The 19,976-nt window shown below is 44.6% G+C and overlaps 1 protein-coding gene across 1 annotated transcript; it reads right to left on the minus strand.

The window, feature by feature from the left end:
• Window positions 1-2,310: 2,310 nt before the first annotated feature.
• Window positions 2,311-12,605, minus strand: LOC115128362 (guanine nucleotide-binding protein G(I)/G(S)/G(T) subunit beta-3-like). Its single transcript, XM_065017732.1, has 8 exons — window positions 12,394-12,605; window positions 9,889-9,993; window positions 9,360-9,505; window positions 8,891-8,954; window positions 8,495-8,651; window positions 7,009-7,277; window positions 3,813-4,029; window positions 2,311-3,383 (listed from the first exon to the last, which is right to left on the minus strand). Exons 2-8 carry the CDS (start codon window positions 9,943-9,945, stop codon window positions 3,277-3,279), a joined length of 1,017 nt encoding a protein of 338 aa, XP_064873804.1. The 5' UTR covers window positions 9,946-9,993; window positions 12,394-12,605; the 3' UTR covers window positions 2,311-3,276.
• Window positions 12,606-19,976: the final 7,371 nt, after the last annotated feature.

Raw genomic sequence — 19,976 nt, forward strand, 5'->3', positions numbered from 1 at the left:
CTGCCTTACCCTGAGCCTGCCTGCCGCCCAGTACCGTTGCCCCATCTCTGGTTTACTGACCCCTGCCTGCCTTGACTTGTCTATTGCCTGCTCCTGTTGGAACATTCAACTATTGTTCATTCGACGTGAACAATACGTCTGCATTCATTCGACGTCTGCATCTGCGTCTTACCATCATACCTGATAATATTCTTCATTCCATTCCTTTACTTTGGATTTGTGTGTATTGTTGTGAAATTGTTAGATATGAATTGTTAGATATTACTGCACTGTTAGAGCTAGAAACACAAGCATTTCGCTACACCCGCAATAACATCTGCTAAACACGTGCATGTGACCAATAAAATTTGATTTGATGTTGATTTGATTTCACCTCACCTCTACCCAGTGGAACAATTATATCTCGACTCAAAGCTCTTTTGACTAACTGGTCTACAATTTCATTCCTTTCCACACCCGAATGTTCTGGGATCCAGAAGAATTTCACTACGACACCGAGTCTCTCAATTCTCCACAATAACATTAATACCTCCAATAGTAGATCTCCTCCTGTCTTTTCTCTAAGCAACCGCCCTATTTGACTCTTACAACAACAGTGAGGGAATTTGATTAAGCTGCCCAAAGTTGAACTGGGCTATGGCCAGTCACATGACGGGGCGAAAACGGTGAGGGAGGCGCTCCCTTTGTATTTGGACAGTTTAGATGGACGTCATATTATATTTGTCTCCTCGTCTCATAGGCCTATTATACGGACAAAAATGTTTTCATTGACCTTTGTCAGTGTCAGCAGAGTGGGCTACCCTGTAATTGTACTATTCAAAAAATATTCTCCAGTCATATAAAGTGCAGTAGAATTGCATGAAATGTGTTTTTCCACATGCAAAGAAAGAAGAAAAGTATCTGATAGAGCCGATAGCCCAGGTCTCGACACTATACAAGCTCAGCCATGCATTGCACAGTCTTTTTTGTGAACAGTGATTGAGTTATATTGTTCAATTATGATTATCCAATCTACTCATTACATTACGAATAGTAGGCTATTTTACACACGTTTGCAAATGCGATAATGCATGGAATGCTCTATTATAAAGGTGCATTTTTAAGGTGAAAATGTGCTTCCCCAAACTTCAAACTCAACACAATGCTTTTTCTTTAATCCTCTTGTTGGCTGAGGAAAAGTTACTTTAACCAGTGGCGGTCGGTGCTGTTTAAGATGAGGGAGGACACTTTTTTTTCATGAGCATGGCCTTATTTCTATTACAGTATATTGGATGGCTGTCATTCATATTCCATTCACCCAGTTCAATGTAACATGGATAGGTTTAGGCTACTACATGATACTCTAATTTTCCCTATACCCATCATGAGGTAGCTACAACCTAGCCTATGAATGAAAGTTTACAACGTAGGTGCACACAGGTCGAGAGAAAAATTGGAGGTGACAGTGACACATGGGCAGACAGTGACACATTCAGTACCTCCTTGCACACTCTTGCCTGCATCTAGCTGATCTAGGGCGTAATCATTAGTCCAACAGTAGCAAATTAGAGTTTCTATTGGACAAATGCAGGTATGTTTATCCCCGTTTCATTCCATTTGCTTCCATTTTAGAAACGTTTTTCAACAGAATCGGCAGAATGAATACACCCCTGGTCACACAAAAACACAGTTCACTTTCATAGCAGCCACATTGTATTCCTTCTCGCATCTCTGCACTCTCCTCCTCTCACCTTTTCCCTTCACTTGTGGACTTCAAAACACAACGCATCATATAGTATAGTTTTATCTAAAAAATAATAACTTTTGAAATGTTTTAACATTTTTATTAAATTTAATGATTAGGATGGTCCTCCCCTTCCTCCTCTGAGGCGCCTCCACTGATTCTAACATCTTCAAAGTTCACAGTAAGGACACTCGTCGTTGCATCCTCAACTTGGCTGTTCTGTTGAGAGTGATTATCATCATCTAAATGTGATTTCTGTCATTTTGAGCACCGTGGGTGGACACACTAATCACGTTACTCACCAAATGCACATGGGTCCGGTAAATTGAAATGCTGCCGGTCAAATGTCCCATGCCACATTTACATAACGGAAACCCTGCTCTACATATACCTTGCAATAAACCAGACTTTAGTGAAGAGACAATTCAGCAACTCTTGGAGGACAATGATGGGACTCGATTAATGCCCCGGGCATGTTTTTTTTACAATAAATCCTCCAGCAAGAGGTTTGCAGATGACAAACTTTGAGACAAACTTCTTTCTAAATGGTTGACCGTCAAAGCACAAATAGACAGACATGGTGTTAATGCAGAAGTCAATGTTTATTAGAAAGGTTTTTCAACAAGCAATCCATTTTTTTTACAGAGATACTGCAGATGTGTAAATGTGCTACAAAATGCAGTTGGGAGGGAATGTATTGGTATCTGATATGTAACACCTCAACAACGCTTTTCCCTGAAGTATAATACAGGCGTTGCATTTTGTTTTTACATCATGGATTTGCCTGGTGATTGCAGCCATTTTGGGGCAAAGTCAGAGGGTGCTGCTGGTTAGCATGTGTCATCATAGGTCCAAAATGGTGATAGTCATATTCCTGTGGGACACATACATCAGATATGTATGACCAAACAGAAATCACACTGTACATCAACTATGCACTCTAATTAAATACCTACATGTAAAGAAATGTACATATCAACTTTCAGCTACTATCTGCGGGCTTTATTAATCAAAGATCTCAAAACAATAAAAATGTATCCGTAATACTAAATCGTTACTGATGCGCGTTATATTTCTCACCTTAGACACAAGTAGAGCATTTATTTTATTTTATTAATTTGTTATTTCAAGTAATGACTTCAAATATCCTATTTTATTGGTGTTTGTCATTGTCTAGATATTGATAGTGTCAACCATAACTTCAAAACTCTCGTGTACATGTAGCGGGACTGCATCTTGTGCTGTTGTCGATGCCATTTATGCAGCATGTTCTATGAAGTCCCATTCACCACCTCCCACATTTGCACACATAGCTGAGAAAGAGGGAGCAAGAGAAGGGAAGATCTAGCGGTTACAAATGACGTGAAATGGTACGGCAAACATCCTCCTCCTGGTATCTCCCCAATCCCAAAATGAGCATCCTTATTTCTCAGGCTTGTGATTCCCCCTTCTCCTCTCCTCCTCTAGTTCCAACCATCCCCCCTTCTCCTCTCCTCCTCGAGGTCCATCCATCCCCCCTCTCCCTCTCCTAATGTCGCCTCTGGAGCACCAGCTCAGTTCCAGATCTTCAGGAAGCTATCCCAGGATCCTGTGCAGATACCCAAGCCATCATCTGGCACCCCAATGCAGCTCACTCTGTTGTCATGGCCAGATAGAACACCTGAGAGAGAGAGAGAGAGAGAGAGAGAGAGAGAGAGAGAGAGAGAGAGAGAGAGAGACAGATAGAGGGGGGGGGAAGAGAGAGAGAGAGAGAGAGAGAGAGAGAGAGAGAGGGAGAGAGAGGGATGAGAGAGACAAACTGATGCAAATGATGCAGTTCTAGTTTATATTCCTTTTTCACCCGTATTTCTTTAATTGACTGCCTCCACAAACATCTCATCCAGACTTTTATTTAACAATCCACTTTCTCCCTTTCATTGCCTCTGTTTCAACCACCCACTTATGCCATCTATCTCTTGGTCTGCCTCCCTCTGTTTACATTGACTGTTCTCCCTTCGGTTCTCTCTGCCTCTACTCTCTTTCCCCCCCCCACATATCCCCTCAGTCCCCTCCCCTCTCTCCCGCTCTTTTCTCTCCCCCTTTTACTCACCGACTTTCTCGGCCTTCAGGGAATCCCAGATGTTGCAGTTGAAGTTGTCGTAGCCGGCGAAGATGAGGCGTCCAGAGCTGGAGAGGGAGACTGACGTGACGCCTGCATTCAACGCAGCGTCCTGGTAGCCATTGACCTCCTGGTCGGCACGGAGGTCATACATTTTGAGGGTGCAGTCATCGGATCCCGTGATAACTGCAGTGCCACTAGGGTAGAACTGGGGTAGGGGGAAAAAAAGAAGAGGAGAGGGCTATTTCAGCATGTTTTGGTTTTTGTTTTGACATTTACTGAGCTTGAAGGTAAGTTGCCTGCTGAGTTGACTGAGTTTGCAGAGTACAGACTCCATAGAAAGAGCTGGTGTTGTGATGCTAAACTATGTTTTGATTTTGGATCGCACTGCTCATGTCTTGCTTATATTGTAGTCGGGGGGGGTAGTCTCAACCGGAGCTTGAACCCAGGATCTTGTAACTGCAACCCAACACCTAAATTTGATCAGCATATTGATTGCGCAACCAGGGGTGGTAAAACCTTGGATCATTGTTACTCTAACTTCCGCGACGCATATAAGGCCCTGCCCCGCCCCCCTTTCGGAAAAGCTGACCACGACTCCATTTTGTTGATCCCTGCCTACAGACAGAAACTTAAACAAGAGGCTCCCACGCTGAGGTCTGTCCAACGCTGGTCCGACCAAGCTGACTCCACACTCCAAGACTGCTTCCATCACGTGGACTGGGACATGTTTCGTATTGTGTCAGATAACAATATTGACGAATACGCTGATTCGGTGTGCGAGTTCATTAGAACGTGCGTTGAAGATGTCGTTCCCATAGCAACGATTAAAACATTCCCTAACCAGAAACCGTGGATTGATGGCAGCATTCGCGTGAAACTGAAAGCGCGAACCACTGCTTTTAATCAGGGCAAGGTGTCTGGTAACATGACCGAATACAAACAGTGCAGCTATTCCCTCCGCAAGGCTATCAAACAAGCTAAGCGTCAGTACAGATACAAAGTAGAATCTCAATTCAACGGCTCAGACACAAGAGGCATGTGGCAGGGTCTACAGTCAATCACGGACTACAAGAAGAAACTCAGCCCAGTCACGGACCAGGATGTCTTGCTCCCAGGCAGACTAAATAACTTTTTTGCCCGCTTTGAGGACAATACAGTGCCACTGACACGGCCTGCAACGAAAACATGCGTTCTCTCCTTCACTGCAGCCGAGGTGAGTAAGACATTTAAACGTGTTAACCCTCGCAAGGCTGCAGGCCCAGACGGCATCCCCAGCCGCGCCCTCAGAGCATGCGCAGACCAGCTGGCCGGTGTGTTTACGGACATATTCAATCAATCCCTATACCAGTCTGCTGTTCCCACATGCTTCAAGAGGGCCACCATTGTTCCTGTTCCCAAGAAAGCTAAGGTAACTGAGCTAAACGACTACCGCCCGTAGCACTCACTTCCGTCATCATGAAGTGCTTTGAGAGACTAGTCAAGGACCATATCACCTCCACCCTACCTGACACCCTAGACCCACTCCAATTTGCTTACCGCCCAAATAGGTCCACAGACGATGCAATCTCAACCACACTGCACACTGCCCTAACCCATCTGGACAAGAGGAATACCTATGTGAGAATGCTGTTCATCGACTACAGCTCGGCATTCAACACCATAGTACCCTCCAAGCTCGTCATCAAGCTCGAGACCCTGGGTCTCGACCCCGCCCTGTGCAACTGGGTACTGGACTTCCTGACGGGCCGCCCCCAGGTGGTGAGGGTAGGCAACAACATCTCCTCCCCGCTGATCCTCAACACGGGGCCCCACAAGGGTGCGTTCTGAGCCCTCTCCTGTACTCCCTGTTCACCCACGACTGCGTGGCCACGCACGCCTCCAACTCAATCATCAAGTTTGCGGACGACACAACAGTGGTAGGCTTGATTACCAACAACGACGAGACGGCCTACAGGGAGGAGGTGAGGGCCCTCGGAGTGTGGTGTCAGGAAAATAACCTCACACTCAACGTCAACAAAACTAAGGAGATGATTGTGGACTTCAGGAAACAGCAGAGGGAACACCCCCTATCCACATCGATGGAACAGTAGTGGAGAGGGTAGCAAGTTTTAAGTTCCTCGGCATACACATCACAGACAAACTGAATTGGTCCACTCACACAGACAGCATCGTGAAGAAGGCGCAGCAGCGCCTCTTCAACCTCAGGAGGCTGAAGAAATTCGGCTTGTCACCAAAAGCACTCACAAACTTCTACAGATGCACAATCGAGAGCATCCTGACGGGCTGTATCACCGCCTGGTACGGCAACTGCTCCGCCCTCAACCGTAAGGCTCTCCAGAGGGTAGTGAGGTCTGCACAACGCATCACCGGGGGCAAACTACCTGCCCTCCAGGACACCTACACCACCCGATGTCACAGGAAGGCCATAAAGATCATCAAGGACAGCAACCACCCGAGCCACTGCCTGTTCACCCCGCTATCATCCAGAAGGCGAGGTCAGTACAGGTGCATCAAAGCTGGGACCGAGAGACTGAAAAACAGCTTCTATCTCAAGGCCATCAGACTGTTAAACAGCCACCACTAACATTGAGTGGCTGCTGCCAACACACTGACATTGACACTGACTCAACTCCAGCCACTTTAATAATGGGAATTGATGGGAAATGATGTAAATATATCACTAGCCACTTTAAACAATGCTACCTTATATAATGTTTACTTACCCTACATTATTCATCTCATATGCATACGTATATACTGTACTCTATATCATCGACTGCATCCTTATGTAATACATGTATCACTAGCCACTTTAACTATGTCACTTTGTTTACATACTCATCTCATATGTATATACTGTACTCGATACCATCTACTGTATGCTGCCCTGTACCATCACTCATTCATATATCCTTATGTACATATTCTTTATCCCCTTACACTGTGTATAAGACAGTAGTTTTGGAATTGTTAGTTAGATTACTTGTTGGTTATTACTGCATTGTCGGAACTAGAAGCAAAAGCATTTCGCTACACTCGCATTAACATCTGCTAACCATGTGTATGTGACAAATAAAATTTGATTTGATTTGATTTGATTTGATGAGGTCGCTAGTTGTTGGGTTAAGGTCACTAAAATTTTTAGAAAAAGAAGAGTCATTCTGACCAGGATTTATGTGCTCACCGCAATGGCATTAATGTCACTCGTGTGGCCAATGAAGGTCTGCTTGCAGCCACCATCTCTTATGTCCCACAGCTTGGCGCTGGAGTCACAGGCCCCTGAGATGAAAGTGTTCTGGTCTGGTGACAAGGCCAGGCACATACAGTCACCCACGTGGCTCTTGTAGATCACCTTCTGCTTGCCAGTCTCCAGATCCCACAGGCAACAAGTGGTGTCACCGGATGCAGTGAGGATCTCGCTGTCATTCAGGAAGCGGCTATGGGAAAGGTAGCCTGAGATGGAAGGAGACGGACAGAGATTTTATTGTTTGTTCTACTTATTTCCTACATATTTTGAGGACATCCAATTTATGAACACCGTTTTAATGAATTCTCTGAATTGTAGTTGCTCACAGAGTTGACCATAACCCAGTTGGTCACAGAGTTGACCATAACCCAGTTGGTCACAGAGTTGACCATAACCCAGTTGGTCACGAGTTGACCATAACCCAGTTGGTCACGAGGTGACCATAACCCAGTTGGTCACAGAGTTGACCATAACCCAGTTGGTCACGAGTTGACCATAACCCAGTTGGTCACGAGGTGACCATAACCCAGTTGGTCACAGAGTTGACCGTAACCCAGTTGGTCACGAGTTGACCATAATCCAGTTGGTCACAGAGTAGACCATAACCCAGTTGGTCACAGAGTTGACCGTAACCCAGTTGGTCACAGAGTTGACCGTAACCCAGTTGGTCACGAGTTGACCGTAACCCAGTTGGTCACAGAGTTGACCGTAACCCAGTTGGTCACGAGTTGACCATAACCCAGTTGGTCACAGAGTTGACCATAACCCAGTTGGTCACGAGTTGACCGTAACCCAGTTGGTCACGAGTTGACCGTAACCCAGTTGGTCACGAGTTGACCGTAACCCAGTTGGTCACGAGTTGACCGTACCCCAGTTGGTCACAGAGTTGACCGTAACCCAGTTGGTCACGAGTTGACCGTAACCCAGTTGGTCACGAGTTGACCGTAACCCAGTTGGTCACGAGTTGACCGTAACCCAGTTGGTCACGGAGTTGACCGTAACCCAGTTGGTCACAGAGTTGACCATAACCCAGTTGGTCACAAGTTGACCGTAACCCAGTTGGTCACAAGTTGACCATAACCCAGTTGGTCACAGAGTTGACCGTAACCCAGTTGGTCACAGAGTTGACCATAACCCAGTTGGTCACAAGTTGACCGTAACCCAGTTGGTCACAAGTTGACCATAACCCAGTTGGTCACAGAGTTGACCGTAACCCAGTTGGTCACAGAGTTGACCGTAACCCAGTTGGTCACAGAGTTGACCGTAACCCAGTTGGTCACAGAGTTGACCATAACCCAGTTGGTCACAAGTTGACCGTAACCCAGTTGGTCACAAGTTGACCATAACCCAGTTGGTCACAGAGTTGACCGTAACCCAGTTGGTCACGGAGTAAACCATAACACGGGTGAAGCAGGGTAGCTACCTTCATGTGCATCCAGCTCCCTTAGGGTCTTTGGGCTGGCACCCTTGATGTTGACGATGGTGCACATGTTATCCAGACCTCCACTGGCCACCAGATTGCCAGAAGGGGCCATGGAGCAACTCATCACCCAGGAAGACTTGAGGGGGACGGCATATACCTGGAGGGCAGGGAGAAGAACACTGACTTTTACCATATAAATACATTCGTAGAGTGTGTAGTCAAAGTCAAGACAATCTGAAACAGAAGTCGATACTCCTTCTACACATCGGTGGTTGAAGGAGGGATCTACTCCATACACTGTAAACCAAGTGGAAAGCTCTCGATGTAAGTCCTATACATTATTCTGAAAACAGTTAGAACTGTGAAAATGGTGACTGATCAGTGATCAGCCCTTACCTTGTTGCCGGTGTAGGTGTCCCAAATCAGAAGCTTGCCATCTTGTGAGGCACTGACCATGTGCCTGTTGGAGAGAGAAAGAGAGTTAAACAAGTGGTCAGTCAGTCTATCAAATTCTGTTTGAACCGGGTTCAGGCACGAGATCCAGTATGAATCTGGTTTAATGCAACATTTGAAACAATGAAGGCCTTTGAAAAGCCTTTTCACCGAACCCCATAACACTTGCATGTTAGAATGGACACATTAAACAATGGGATTTTTCAATATCTGAGTCCACTTGGTTTCAGCGGTGCATCAGACAACCCCTCTTATCGACCTTCTCTACCCTGCGCAAAGTAGACCTTCTCTATGTTGTTCATAAGCCCCTATATCACACTGGCTCGTGGTAGTGGTGGGGTGTCTGTGGTGAGCTAGACTGTCCCTGACGCTATCCTGATTCCCAGCTATCTGGAGAAGAAGTCCTTCTCGCCTGTTATCAGCAGACCAGTGCAAGCCGTAGATTTTGGCCAAGTGGCCCTTCAATGTCTTTCTGTTCTTCAGCTGGACACGGGGTGCAGCCGCCACACCAGATGCTACGGCAGCCATGGTGGTGTCATTGACCGCCTTGCGGGCAGCCTCGTGGTGTGAGGGGGAGATACACATAGGAAAGGAATAAGATTAGTGAAGAGTAAAATAGTTGTCGAAAAATAAGTATATATACATTGAATGTTCTCCATACTTCTGGTGTTTTTGCAATTTTTCAGGAACCAGACACAGCTTCAACATTTCTTAACTTTAGCTCAGTACCAGTTTTGGTATGTGGAGGAAACTCTATGTAGGCTGTACGTACATCAATTATTGTGCATTATTGGTACTGTGCTTCCAAGTGATTTATCTGATGATGAGCCCTTTTTTAGACTGGAGGTGATATTGAATATCGTCACAGAAATGTGCTTGATGAGTATGTCTATTGTCATGGTGACCCCAACATCAATGCATGCTGTGACAGGAAGACTCACTTCAATCTGGCTCTTCAGGCCATCGGCCTCCTTTTTCAACGTGTCCATTTCACCCATGGCAACGGCTGATAGGGGCTGTTACCGCCGGAGAAAGAAACTAGCAGACTAGGAGAAAGAGAAAAGGATTATATGATTACAAACATATTTATGCAAATCAGGGCTTGGCAAAAATGCTGTCGTTATTGCACAATTCATACAATGTAGAACTCAATCATATAAGGAAGACCTTAAATAGAACTAAGAATTAACGTTCTCAAATATGTAACATAGTGGTACAGTGGTACCTGTTGAGGAGAACGTAACTGTTTGTTCCCCCCCCCCCCCCATGGCCTCTGACCCCCTAAACTAAATCGCTCAGGTGCTTTCGTCATCTAGTCTGGTGCCAGAGCCTAGCTTGGCCTTCTTGAGTACGGTACGAGGTAAAATCCCAAATCCGCTGTCTAATAGTGATATATCCAAGCTCTACCTTCACCTGTCTGAAGATTAGGGCTAAATTACTGACCATCTTTTCTGTGACACAGACAGCCATTTTGCTTTTCATGGGTCATTACAGAAGTGTTGCCTGTGTTTCGAGAGTACTTGTCTTTTTATTTGATTTTTTTAGAATGACTGTTTTACCACAACTTTACAACGTGGCAACTTTACTTTATTACTTTCATTTTCCTATTCATGACTTCAATTATGTAAATGTTTTGTTACAATTAAAACAAGTTTAAGAGACAATTTGCCATGAACCTTCTTCTGTCAGCTCTCACTCTGAATATTTAATGATCAAGAAGTAATTAGTGCTTAGCTGTCTATGGCCCTAATACTCTTAATTGGATGCTGACGTTTTCGTATTTGGAGGCCGATTACCAACGCACACCACTTTCTAAATTGTTTTTTAAAAATGTGTCCAACTAATTACAGCACACATCCCTGCAAATATGGTGTTAAAAAAAAAAACGTATTACTTTCACAGAAACAATTGCTTACGTGTTGACAAAGCATAGTAGTTCGACCTAGGACGAGAGCCAGGGAGACAGTGCGCGAGGAGGGATGGGCAGAACCCACTGGGCTCAAACTGGTTAAATCAACGTTGTTTCCACGTCATCAAAAAAAAAAGTTGAATCAATGTGCAAAACTGCAAACTTGCAAACTGCAAACTTGCAAAAAGTCATCAACGTAAAGGAATTTCTGGAATTTGTGTCTTTTTTTTCACCCAATTTACAACCTAAATCCAATGATAAGGTAAAAATGATTTGGATTTCTTGTTGAATTCACGTTAGTTCACAACTCAATCAAATGTAAATCAAAACTAGATGTTGAAAAGATGTCTGTGCCCAGTGGGAAAAGAGCTTTAAAGCCCCAGAACTTAAGGGAGGTTTTTCCAGTCAAATCTCCTGTCATCCGATTACAGACCGCTCTTCACCTCTGGATCAAAGGGGGAGTGAGGGGGGAGGGGTGGGGGCAGAGAGGATAGAGGGGGCAATAATAGGCTAAGATAGAGGGGCCTATCAGGTATACATTTGAGTCAGTTTCCTGTTTGGTCATTTCCTTTGAATATATATCTGCACAAATGCACAGACAGGCCTCTATGCCTCTGTTCTAAAAGTACTCTAGAAGTGCACAGACAGGCCTCTATTCCTCTATTCTAAAAGTACTCTAGAAGTGCACAGACAGGCCTCTATTCCTCTACTCTAAAAGTACTCTAGAAGTGCACAGACAGGCCTCTATTCCTCTATTCTAAAAGTACTCTAGAAGTGCACAGACAGGCCTCTATTCCTCTACTCTAAAAGTACTCTAGAAGTGCACAGACAGGCCTCTATTCCTCTACTCTAAAAGTACTCTAGAAGTGCACAATTCTATTAGCAATAGAATTATTATTACTATTATCTGTAAGACATTGCCACCTGAAAAAATCCTTTTGTCAAGTGAGAAACAACTGAGAAAGAAAGTTCTGCAGTTTGCTGCTTTCAGGCGTGATTTTTTTTTTACTTGAATCAATGTGGGAGGATTTGCCACCTTCATGATAATGCTGCTAATGATTGTGCATCCTGCTGTTCCCTAATAAAGGAGACTGATTCTGAGAAGAAAAGCCCTCGATGTCACTGTAACTACCTACTTCTCTCCGCCTCTCTCTTTCTCCCACTTGCACAGACATCAGTCCGTATCTTTTCCACGGACTACAGCACACTTGTTGCAGGCATGCCATTGGAGTTCATTTTGCGATGGAAATGAGCACCACTGAGAACTCCAATTACTTCGGCTGTCATTGGCCGACCCTTGAACGGTTTCTTTCGGCTCATATATAATCCATTGGCCCGTACTGCAAATCAGATGAAGTTCCATTCTTTTAACTGGGAAATATTATCACGGATGAGAACACTGAGATAGGTAATGGGATACCTTCCAGGATTATGTGGATCCATGGTGGTAATCATCAGAGGAGTCAATGTAGTTCCACATAGTTCCATGTAAATGCCCAGAAGAATTTTGCAACCAAAGTGGACAAAAATCACTCACCTTTTCCACACAAAATGTGATCCTTCTTATTTTTGGGCTTTTCCACCTCAGTAGCCCTTTGGAGCAGCTTTTTATGTCCCACAATACTCAAGTCAGCCCTGCTATCCTTATCTCTCTCTCGTTCCTCTCACGCTTTCACCCACAGACTGGTTGCAGGCAATCCTGTGAAAACTCTCTCTCTCCCTTCCTCCTGTGAGGAACAGATGAGGATTGGAGGGATGAAGGAGATCAGGGATGAAGGGATAAAGCCCGGAGATAGAAATAGAGAGAGGGAAAGAGAGAGAGCAGAGAGAGCAGGGAGCATGACAAGAGGAGGCAGGTAAACCGATCGGAGGAGGAAATCAGGTTATGAGGTCAAAAGTCAAGAGCAGGTAAAGAGAGGAGGAACGAAGGAAGAGAGGGAACAGGTGGAGGTTTAAATGTGAGAATATTAGAAAGTAGAGAGACACTGATAGTTAAAACATCCACGTCAATGGCTACTACATAAATCTGGTAGAGGAACACATTTGATGTCTTCCACATTCAATCACTCATCATTCAACAGTATAATATTAAGGTCTGCAAAGAGAGCGTATTTGATTTTGCTGACCTGGACTGGCTCATGATTTATATCACCATTTATATCACCAACTTTGAGCCAATTGCATGGAAGCCCTACTGTGCACATCACTAACGAGTGGTGTTTGGGTTCTTATCCAGTCTATCGATGGCAGCCTTCATTTCTTGTCATCTGATGCAGCAAGTCAGAAATGATCAGACATCATCGTATTATTGTCTGACTGTATTGATGGGGCGGTTGAATTTTGTCTGGTTTCTGAGAGATTGGCAGGGGTTGAGGATGAAGGGGGTTTGAATTCATTTGTCAGAGCTAATGAGCTGAGCCCAGTTAATCAGGATCCAATTGGAATCCGTGGGAATCTGAAATCTCGTTAAGGAATTGGAGCAGTCCAACCAGAACGTGCGTCACAAGTGACACAAGATGGAAATGGATCAAGAAATCGAGGAATCGATTGTGGGTTTAAATAGAGACTTGGGGGTGAAGATGCCAGTGCAGTTACAGAATGAATTTGGGAATAAATGACAAGCCTTTGCAATTCTGGTAGATAAAGGGAGAATGTTACAGTGAGAGTTGATCGTCCTTTTTCGGCCATGGGACGTAAACTGACTTGTGACTCCGAGGGAGAGATTTCACAGATCCCACAAGATCGGGGCGGGGTTAAAGATCGGCATGGATGGGAACGAGAACTTGGGGGGGGGGTTGCTGCTGCAGTAATACCTGTAATATTACTGCAGTATATAGATTCAGATATATAGATTCAGATGTACAGATTCACCCTCAAGAGTTCAAGTGGTCATTGGTGCCTTGATAAGTTCCCGCAATTACCGCTCGATGAAATAACACAAGATTTGTTGCTTGAAATGCCATTATTCGCTGCAAGGAATGCCAACAAACAAACCTTGTACCTAGATGCACACAATATGGCACAATACTGATATTCTAAACGGCGCCCATGCAATGATTACTTTATAGGTCGTATTAGACCCCATGTGAGGAGAAATCTTGTGAAAACACATCTATTCTATGCTATGCAACCCTCCTGTATTAACGAGACAATGCACCTTGAACTCCTAGCAAAACAGTACAAGTGAAAACCTAAATGAACAGGAATTAAGATCCTAGTCACAATGTGCAGAAATAGTGAAAATTTGCTGAATCCTCTTCAATGGAAAGCATGCAACAACAAAAAAGACTTAGATATGCAGTCAGGAGGTCATGCATTCGGTTGCACCGTAGAACCAACACTACCACTTATCTGGCCTATTTCCACTGGTTTCATATCGGTGCGATTAACCAATCACCCTGCACCGTGGCATGTCATGTTGGGCCAGAAATAGTTCAAGGTTGAGGTGACTCTTGCACACTCGGATTGGATTCACACCTTCACCAGTCAAAAGACCTTGATCTGTAATCCATTGATTTGACAGATGATGCACTGCTACCTGGCTACCACCAGGGGGCTGTGGACCACGAGTTCCCAATAAATACGTAGAGCCGCAACTATTTTCGCGAGGGAGGGAAGTGGCACTGATGGCCAAATTTGATATCTTTGAATATCCTCAGCATAAAATGCACAATCATTTCTTTATCTTTATTGTTCGGCATTGATAAAAGTTTCAACAGGCATGAAACGCCTCAGATGAAGGTGAAGCCTCAGATGCTTTCCTGTGATGTTGTTAGTTACTATGTTAAACCTGGCCATCGTCTCATCCCTTTTCCCTCAGTGTTTGTGCAAGGCTGTGCATTTATCAGGCCCCAGTAGGACACCTAGTATTACCCTCCCTCCCTCCCTCCCTCTCTCTCTCTCTCTCTCTCTCTCTCTCCCTCTCTCTCTCTCTCTCTCTCTCTCTTCTCTCTCTCTCTCTCTCTGTCTCTCTCTCTCTCTCTCTCTCTCTCTCTCTCTCTCTCTCTCTCTCTCTCTCTCTCTCTCTCTCTCTCTCTGTCTCTCTCTCTCTGTCTCTCTCTCTGTCTCTGTCTCTCTCTCTCTCTGTCTCTCTCTCTGTCTCTCTCTCTGTCTCTCTCTCTGTCTCTCTGTCTCTCTCTCTCTCTCTGTCTCTCTCTCATTCAAATGGCTTTATTGGCATGGGAAACATGTGTTGTTGACATTGCCAAAACAAGTGAAATAAACAAAAAACTAAAGTGACAAGACACAACATCAACAACAAAACTCTCTCTCTCTCTCTCTCTCTCTCTGTCTCTCTCTGTCTCTCTCTCTGTCTCTCTCTCTCTCTCTCTCTCTCTCTCTGTCTCTCTCTGTCTCTCTCTCTGTCTCTCTCTCTCTCTCTCTCTCTGTCTCTCTCTCTGTCTCTCTCTCTCTCTCTCTCTCTGTCTCTCTCTCTGTCTCTCTCTCTCTCTCTCTCTCTCTCTCTCTGTCTCTCTCTCTCTCTGTCTCTCTCTCTGTCTCTCTCTCTCTCTCTCTCTCTCTCTCTCTCTGTCTCTCTCTCTGTCTCTCTCTCTCTCTGTCTCTCTCTCTCTCTCTCTCTCTCTCTCTGTCTCTCTCTCTCTCTCTCTCTCTGTCTCTCTCTCTCTCTCTCTCTCTCTCTCTCTCTCTGTCTCTCTCTCTCTCTCTCTCTCTCTCTCTCTCTGTCTCTCTCTCTGTCTCTCTCTCTCTCTGTCTCTCTCTCATTCAAATGGCTTTATTGGCATGGGAAACATGTGTTGTTGACATTGCCAAAACAAGTGAAATAAACAAAAAACTAAAGTGACAAGACACAACATCAACAACAAAACTCTCTCTCTCTCTCTCTCTCTGTCTCTCTCTCTGTCTCTGTCTCTCTCTCTCTCTCTCTCTCTCTGTCTCTGTCTCTCTCTCTCTCTCTCTCTCTCTCTCACCTCTCTCTCTCTCGCTTCTCTCTCTGCACACTCTCACCTCTCTCCCTCCTCTCTATTACCCAATTCAGACCGAAGACTTGGCATGTTAGCTGTAAAAAAGAATATATACAGCAATGTGTATGTCACCATCTTTCAAACACCCTTATTTACCACCTATTTGCATTGACACCCCTTTTATACATGGGGTCTGTTTGCAGTTCAAATTAGGGAGGTGATAAACAATGGAAGTGTTCATGGATTTACCTTTAATGAAGCAGAGAACCATTCACACAGACACCATACCTGCATTTTGGTTACGGGGTCTGAGAAAATGCAGGAATCTTTAGGTGGCTTTTATTTTTCCCATGTTATTCTGGTATAGAAATGCACGCATGGTAAATATGTGGGATTGTGGTCTGTGTATGACAGGGGTATGTATATGTCTGTGTGTCTATTCCTCAGTTTTGCGTTTCTCTCCCCGTCTCCCTCCCTCCCCTGTGGTGCATGTTCATATATTGTGTGTGGTAACACTTGGCATTGAAGCCCTCTGTCCGAAGCTATCATGTCTATTGAGAGCTTATGCCATGTTACATTACTAGTATGATGCCAGCCACAGTGTTAAGTAGGTCTCGGGACGGAAGGTCGAGGTAAAGTGTTAGTTTGCAGATTGAATCTATCCCAGTATCTCTCCCCATGCCAATACTGCCATTTCACCTACTGCTACCGAGGCGATTTCACATTTATCTGGGCAGAAGCTGACAAAGTACACAACCGGGCTGATGTAGGTCGGTCTAATAGCGTCAAGGTCCATGTTTTTAGGGCAGCACTTTATGCAGAACAGTCCAACAGTGAGTCTTCGGGAACAAACATTTACTAGTATTAAATATATTGTTGTAAAATATTAGCTTGGCTATTATGTTGGTATGATAGTGTTCAGTATACTGTGTGTTAAAGTGCTATACTAACCATATCTGTTTTGTGAGGACTTTTGGAAATGTGTATTACAGGGACTGGAACAGTTCTGTGTCCCACCTTTAGGTCTTTATAATAGGGCATTTCACACCTGTGACTTGTCATTACTTCAAGACATTCTGAATAACAATCCAAATATCCGCCATGTGGTGTCATATTAACATGAATAATGTATAAGGAATAGAATAATACCTCAAGTAAAAAATTAAATGTTCCAGTTCAAAAAAGAAGAAGAAGAAGACATTTCTACACTATGTGATTGAAATAACACTGACATTTTGAAAATGATGATTAATGCCCTTTTTGTGAAAAAAAAGAAAAAAAAAGAAGAAGATATATATGGAATATCAGCCTGTTGGGGTGAGATGGAGTTTTTGGCACAGATCATGACATCACAATCTGATCCTCGGATGGGGCCACAGTGTCTCCTGACCCCTCCTGTCTCAGCCTCCAGTATTTATGCTGCAGTAGTTTGTGTCGGGGGGCTGGGGTCAGTTTGTTATATCTGGAGTACTTCTCCTGTCCTATTCGGTGTCCTGTGTGAATCTAAGTGTGCGTTCTCTAATTCTCTCCTTCTCTCTTTCTTTCTCTCTCTCGGAGGACCTGAGCCCTAGGACCATGCCCCAGGACTACCTGACATGATGACTCCCTGCTGTCCCCAGTCCACCTGGCCATGCTGCTGTTCCAGTTTCAACTGACCTGAGCCCTAGGACCATGCCCCAGGACTACCTGACATGATGACTCCTTGCTGTCCCCAGTCCACCTGGCCATGCTGCTGCTCCAGTTTCAACTTCCACCTGACTGTGCTGCTGCTCCAGTTTCAACTGTTCTGCCTTATTATTATTCGACCATGCTGGTCATTTATGAACATTTGAACATCTTGGCCATGTTCTGTTATAATCTCCACCCGGCACAGCCAGAAGAGGACTGGCCACCCCACATAGCCTGGTTCCTCTCTAGGTTTCTTCCTAGGTTTTGGCCTATCTAGGGAGTTTTTCCTAGCCACCGTGCTTCTACACCTGCATTGCTTGCTGTTTGGGGTTTTAGGCTGGGTTTCTGTACAGCACTTTGAGATATCAGCTGATGTACGAAGGGCTATATAAATAAATTTGATTTGATTTGATCTGACTACAGGTTGTTATCAATAAAACGTCACAATAAAGTGCAAGGCGTTCAATTTGCCTGCTTGGGGGCAAGGAGACCCACCAGCTCCTTTAAAACCCTCCTTTAAAACCCACTAGAGATATCCCTCTAGTGGTGTGGGGGCTGTGCTTTGGCAAAGTGGGTGGGGTTTATCCTTCCTGTTTGGCCCTGTCCAGGGGGTGTCCTCGGATTGGACCACAGTGTCTCCTGACCCCTCCTGTCTCAGCCTCCAGTATATATGCTGCAGTAGTTTATGTGTCGGGGGGCTAGGGTTAGTTTGTTATATCTGGAGTACTTCTCCTGTCCTATTCGGTGTCCTGTGTGAATCTAAGTGTGCGTTCTCTAATTCTCTCCTTCTCTCTTTCTTTCTCTCCCTCGGAGGACCTGAGCCCTAGGACCATGCCCCAGGACTACCTGACATGATGACTCCTTGCTGTCCCCAGTCCACCTGGCTGTGCTGCTGCTCCAGTTTCAACAGTTCTGCCTTATTATTATTCGACCATGCTGGTCATTTATGAACATTTGAACATCTTGGCCATGTTCTGTTATAATCTCCACCGGGCGCAGCCAGAAGAGGACTGGCCACCCCACATAGCCTGGTTCCTCTCTAGGTTTCTTCCTAGGTTTTGGTCTTTCTAGGGAGTTTTTCCTAGCCACCGTGCTTCTACACCTGCATTGCTTGCTGTTTGGGGTTTTAGTCTGGGTTTCTGTACAGCACTTTGAGATATCAGCTGATGTACGAAGGGCTATATAAATATAGATTTGATTTGACAACTGTGTGCCGCTTGCAAGGGACTGTAAAAGAAACGTTAACATAGTCAGAACTACACATTTTCAGTGACGTCATCAGAGTTATACAGACAGTATTTGCATGCTTTTCACGACCAGGAAAGATCATTTCAGAGACATGAGGGTGGCCTCACAATAGCTCTCAATATTGGCCACCATAAATTGGATATTTGAGGGATATAATTAAGCATTAAGTAAGCATTTCACTGTAAGGTCTACGCCTGCTGGGTTCGGCGCATGTGACAAATGGAAATTTGTCATTTGGTGTGGAGTCCAAATTGGAGATGTTTGGTTCCAACCACCATGTCTTTGTGAGACCTGGTGTGGGTGAACGGATGATCTCCGCATGTGTATTTCCCACCGTAAAGCATGGAGGAGGAGGTGTTATGGTGTGGGGGTGCTTTGCTGGTGACACTGTGTGTGATTTATTTAGAATTCAAGGCACACTTAACCAGCATGGCTACCACAGCAATCTGCAGCGAAATGCCATCTCATCTGGTTTTGGCTTAGTGGGACTATCATTTGTTTTTCAACAGGACAACAGGACAATGACCCACCTTCAGGCTGTGTAAGGGCTATTTTACCAATGAAAGTGATGGAGCGCTGCATCAGATGACCTGGCCTCAACAATCCCCCGACCTCAAGCAAATTGAGATGGTTTGGCTTGAGTCGGATCGCAGAGTGAAGGAAAAGCAGCCAACAAGTGCTCAGCATATGTGGGAACTCCTTCAAGACTGTTGGAAAAGCATTCCAGGTGAAGCTGGTTGAGAGAATGCCACTAGTAAGCAAAGCTGTCATCAAGGCAAAGGGTGGCTATTTGAAGAATCTCAAATATAAAATATATTTCGATTTGTTTAATACTTTTTTGGTTACTACTTGATTCCATACGCGTTATTTCATAGTTGTGATGTCTTCACTATTATTCTACAATGTAGACCGGTAGTGTATGCTTTTCATCGTAACAGCAAAGTAATTCAGTTTTTGAAGTACCTGTAATAATTCTGAAAGCCCAATAAGCTTCAAAATCTTGTTAGATTGTCCTAAATCTTGTACCATTTTTCTAGAATGATTTCACTCCACAGTATTCAAATAGCTCAACACCCCACATGTAAATAGGCGAGGCAAAGCAATCATTTAGCAAACAAGTAACTTATACGCTAACTGTACACCTATATAACACCTATTCTGTTATTTCCTTTAGCGGTTGACAGCCCCAACCACTAATCACCTAGAGAACAACACTGAAAAAGGACATACTCTATAACCGCGTTGGTCTAGACAGATTACCTTCGACTGGATGATCCATTCC

The sequence above is a fragment of the Oncorhynchus nerka genome, linkage group LG4, assembly GCF_034236695.1.
Source record: "Oncorhynchus nerka isolate Pitt River linkage group LG4, Oner_Uvic_2.0, whole genome shotgun sequence".
NCBI lineage: Eukaryota > Metazoa > Chordata > Actinopteri > Salmoniformes > Salmonidae > Oncorhynchus > Oncorhynchus nerka.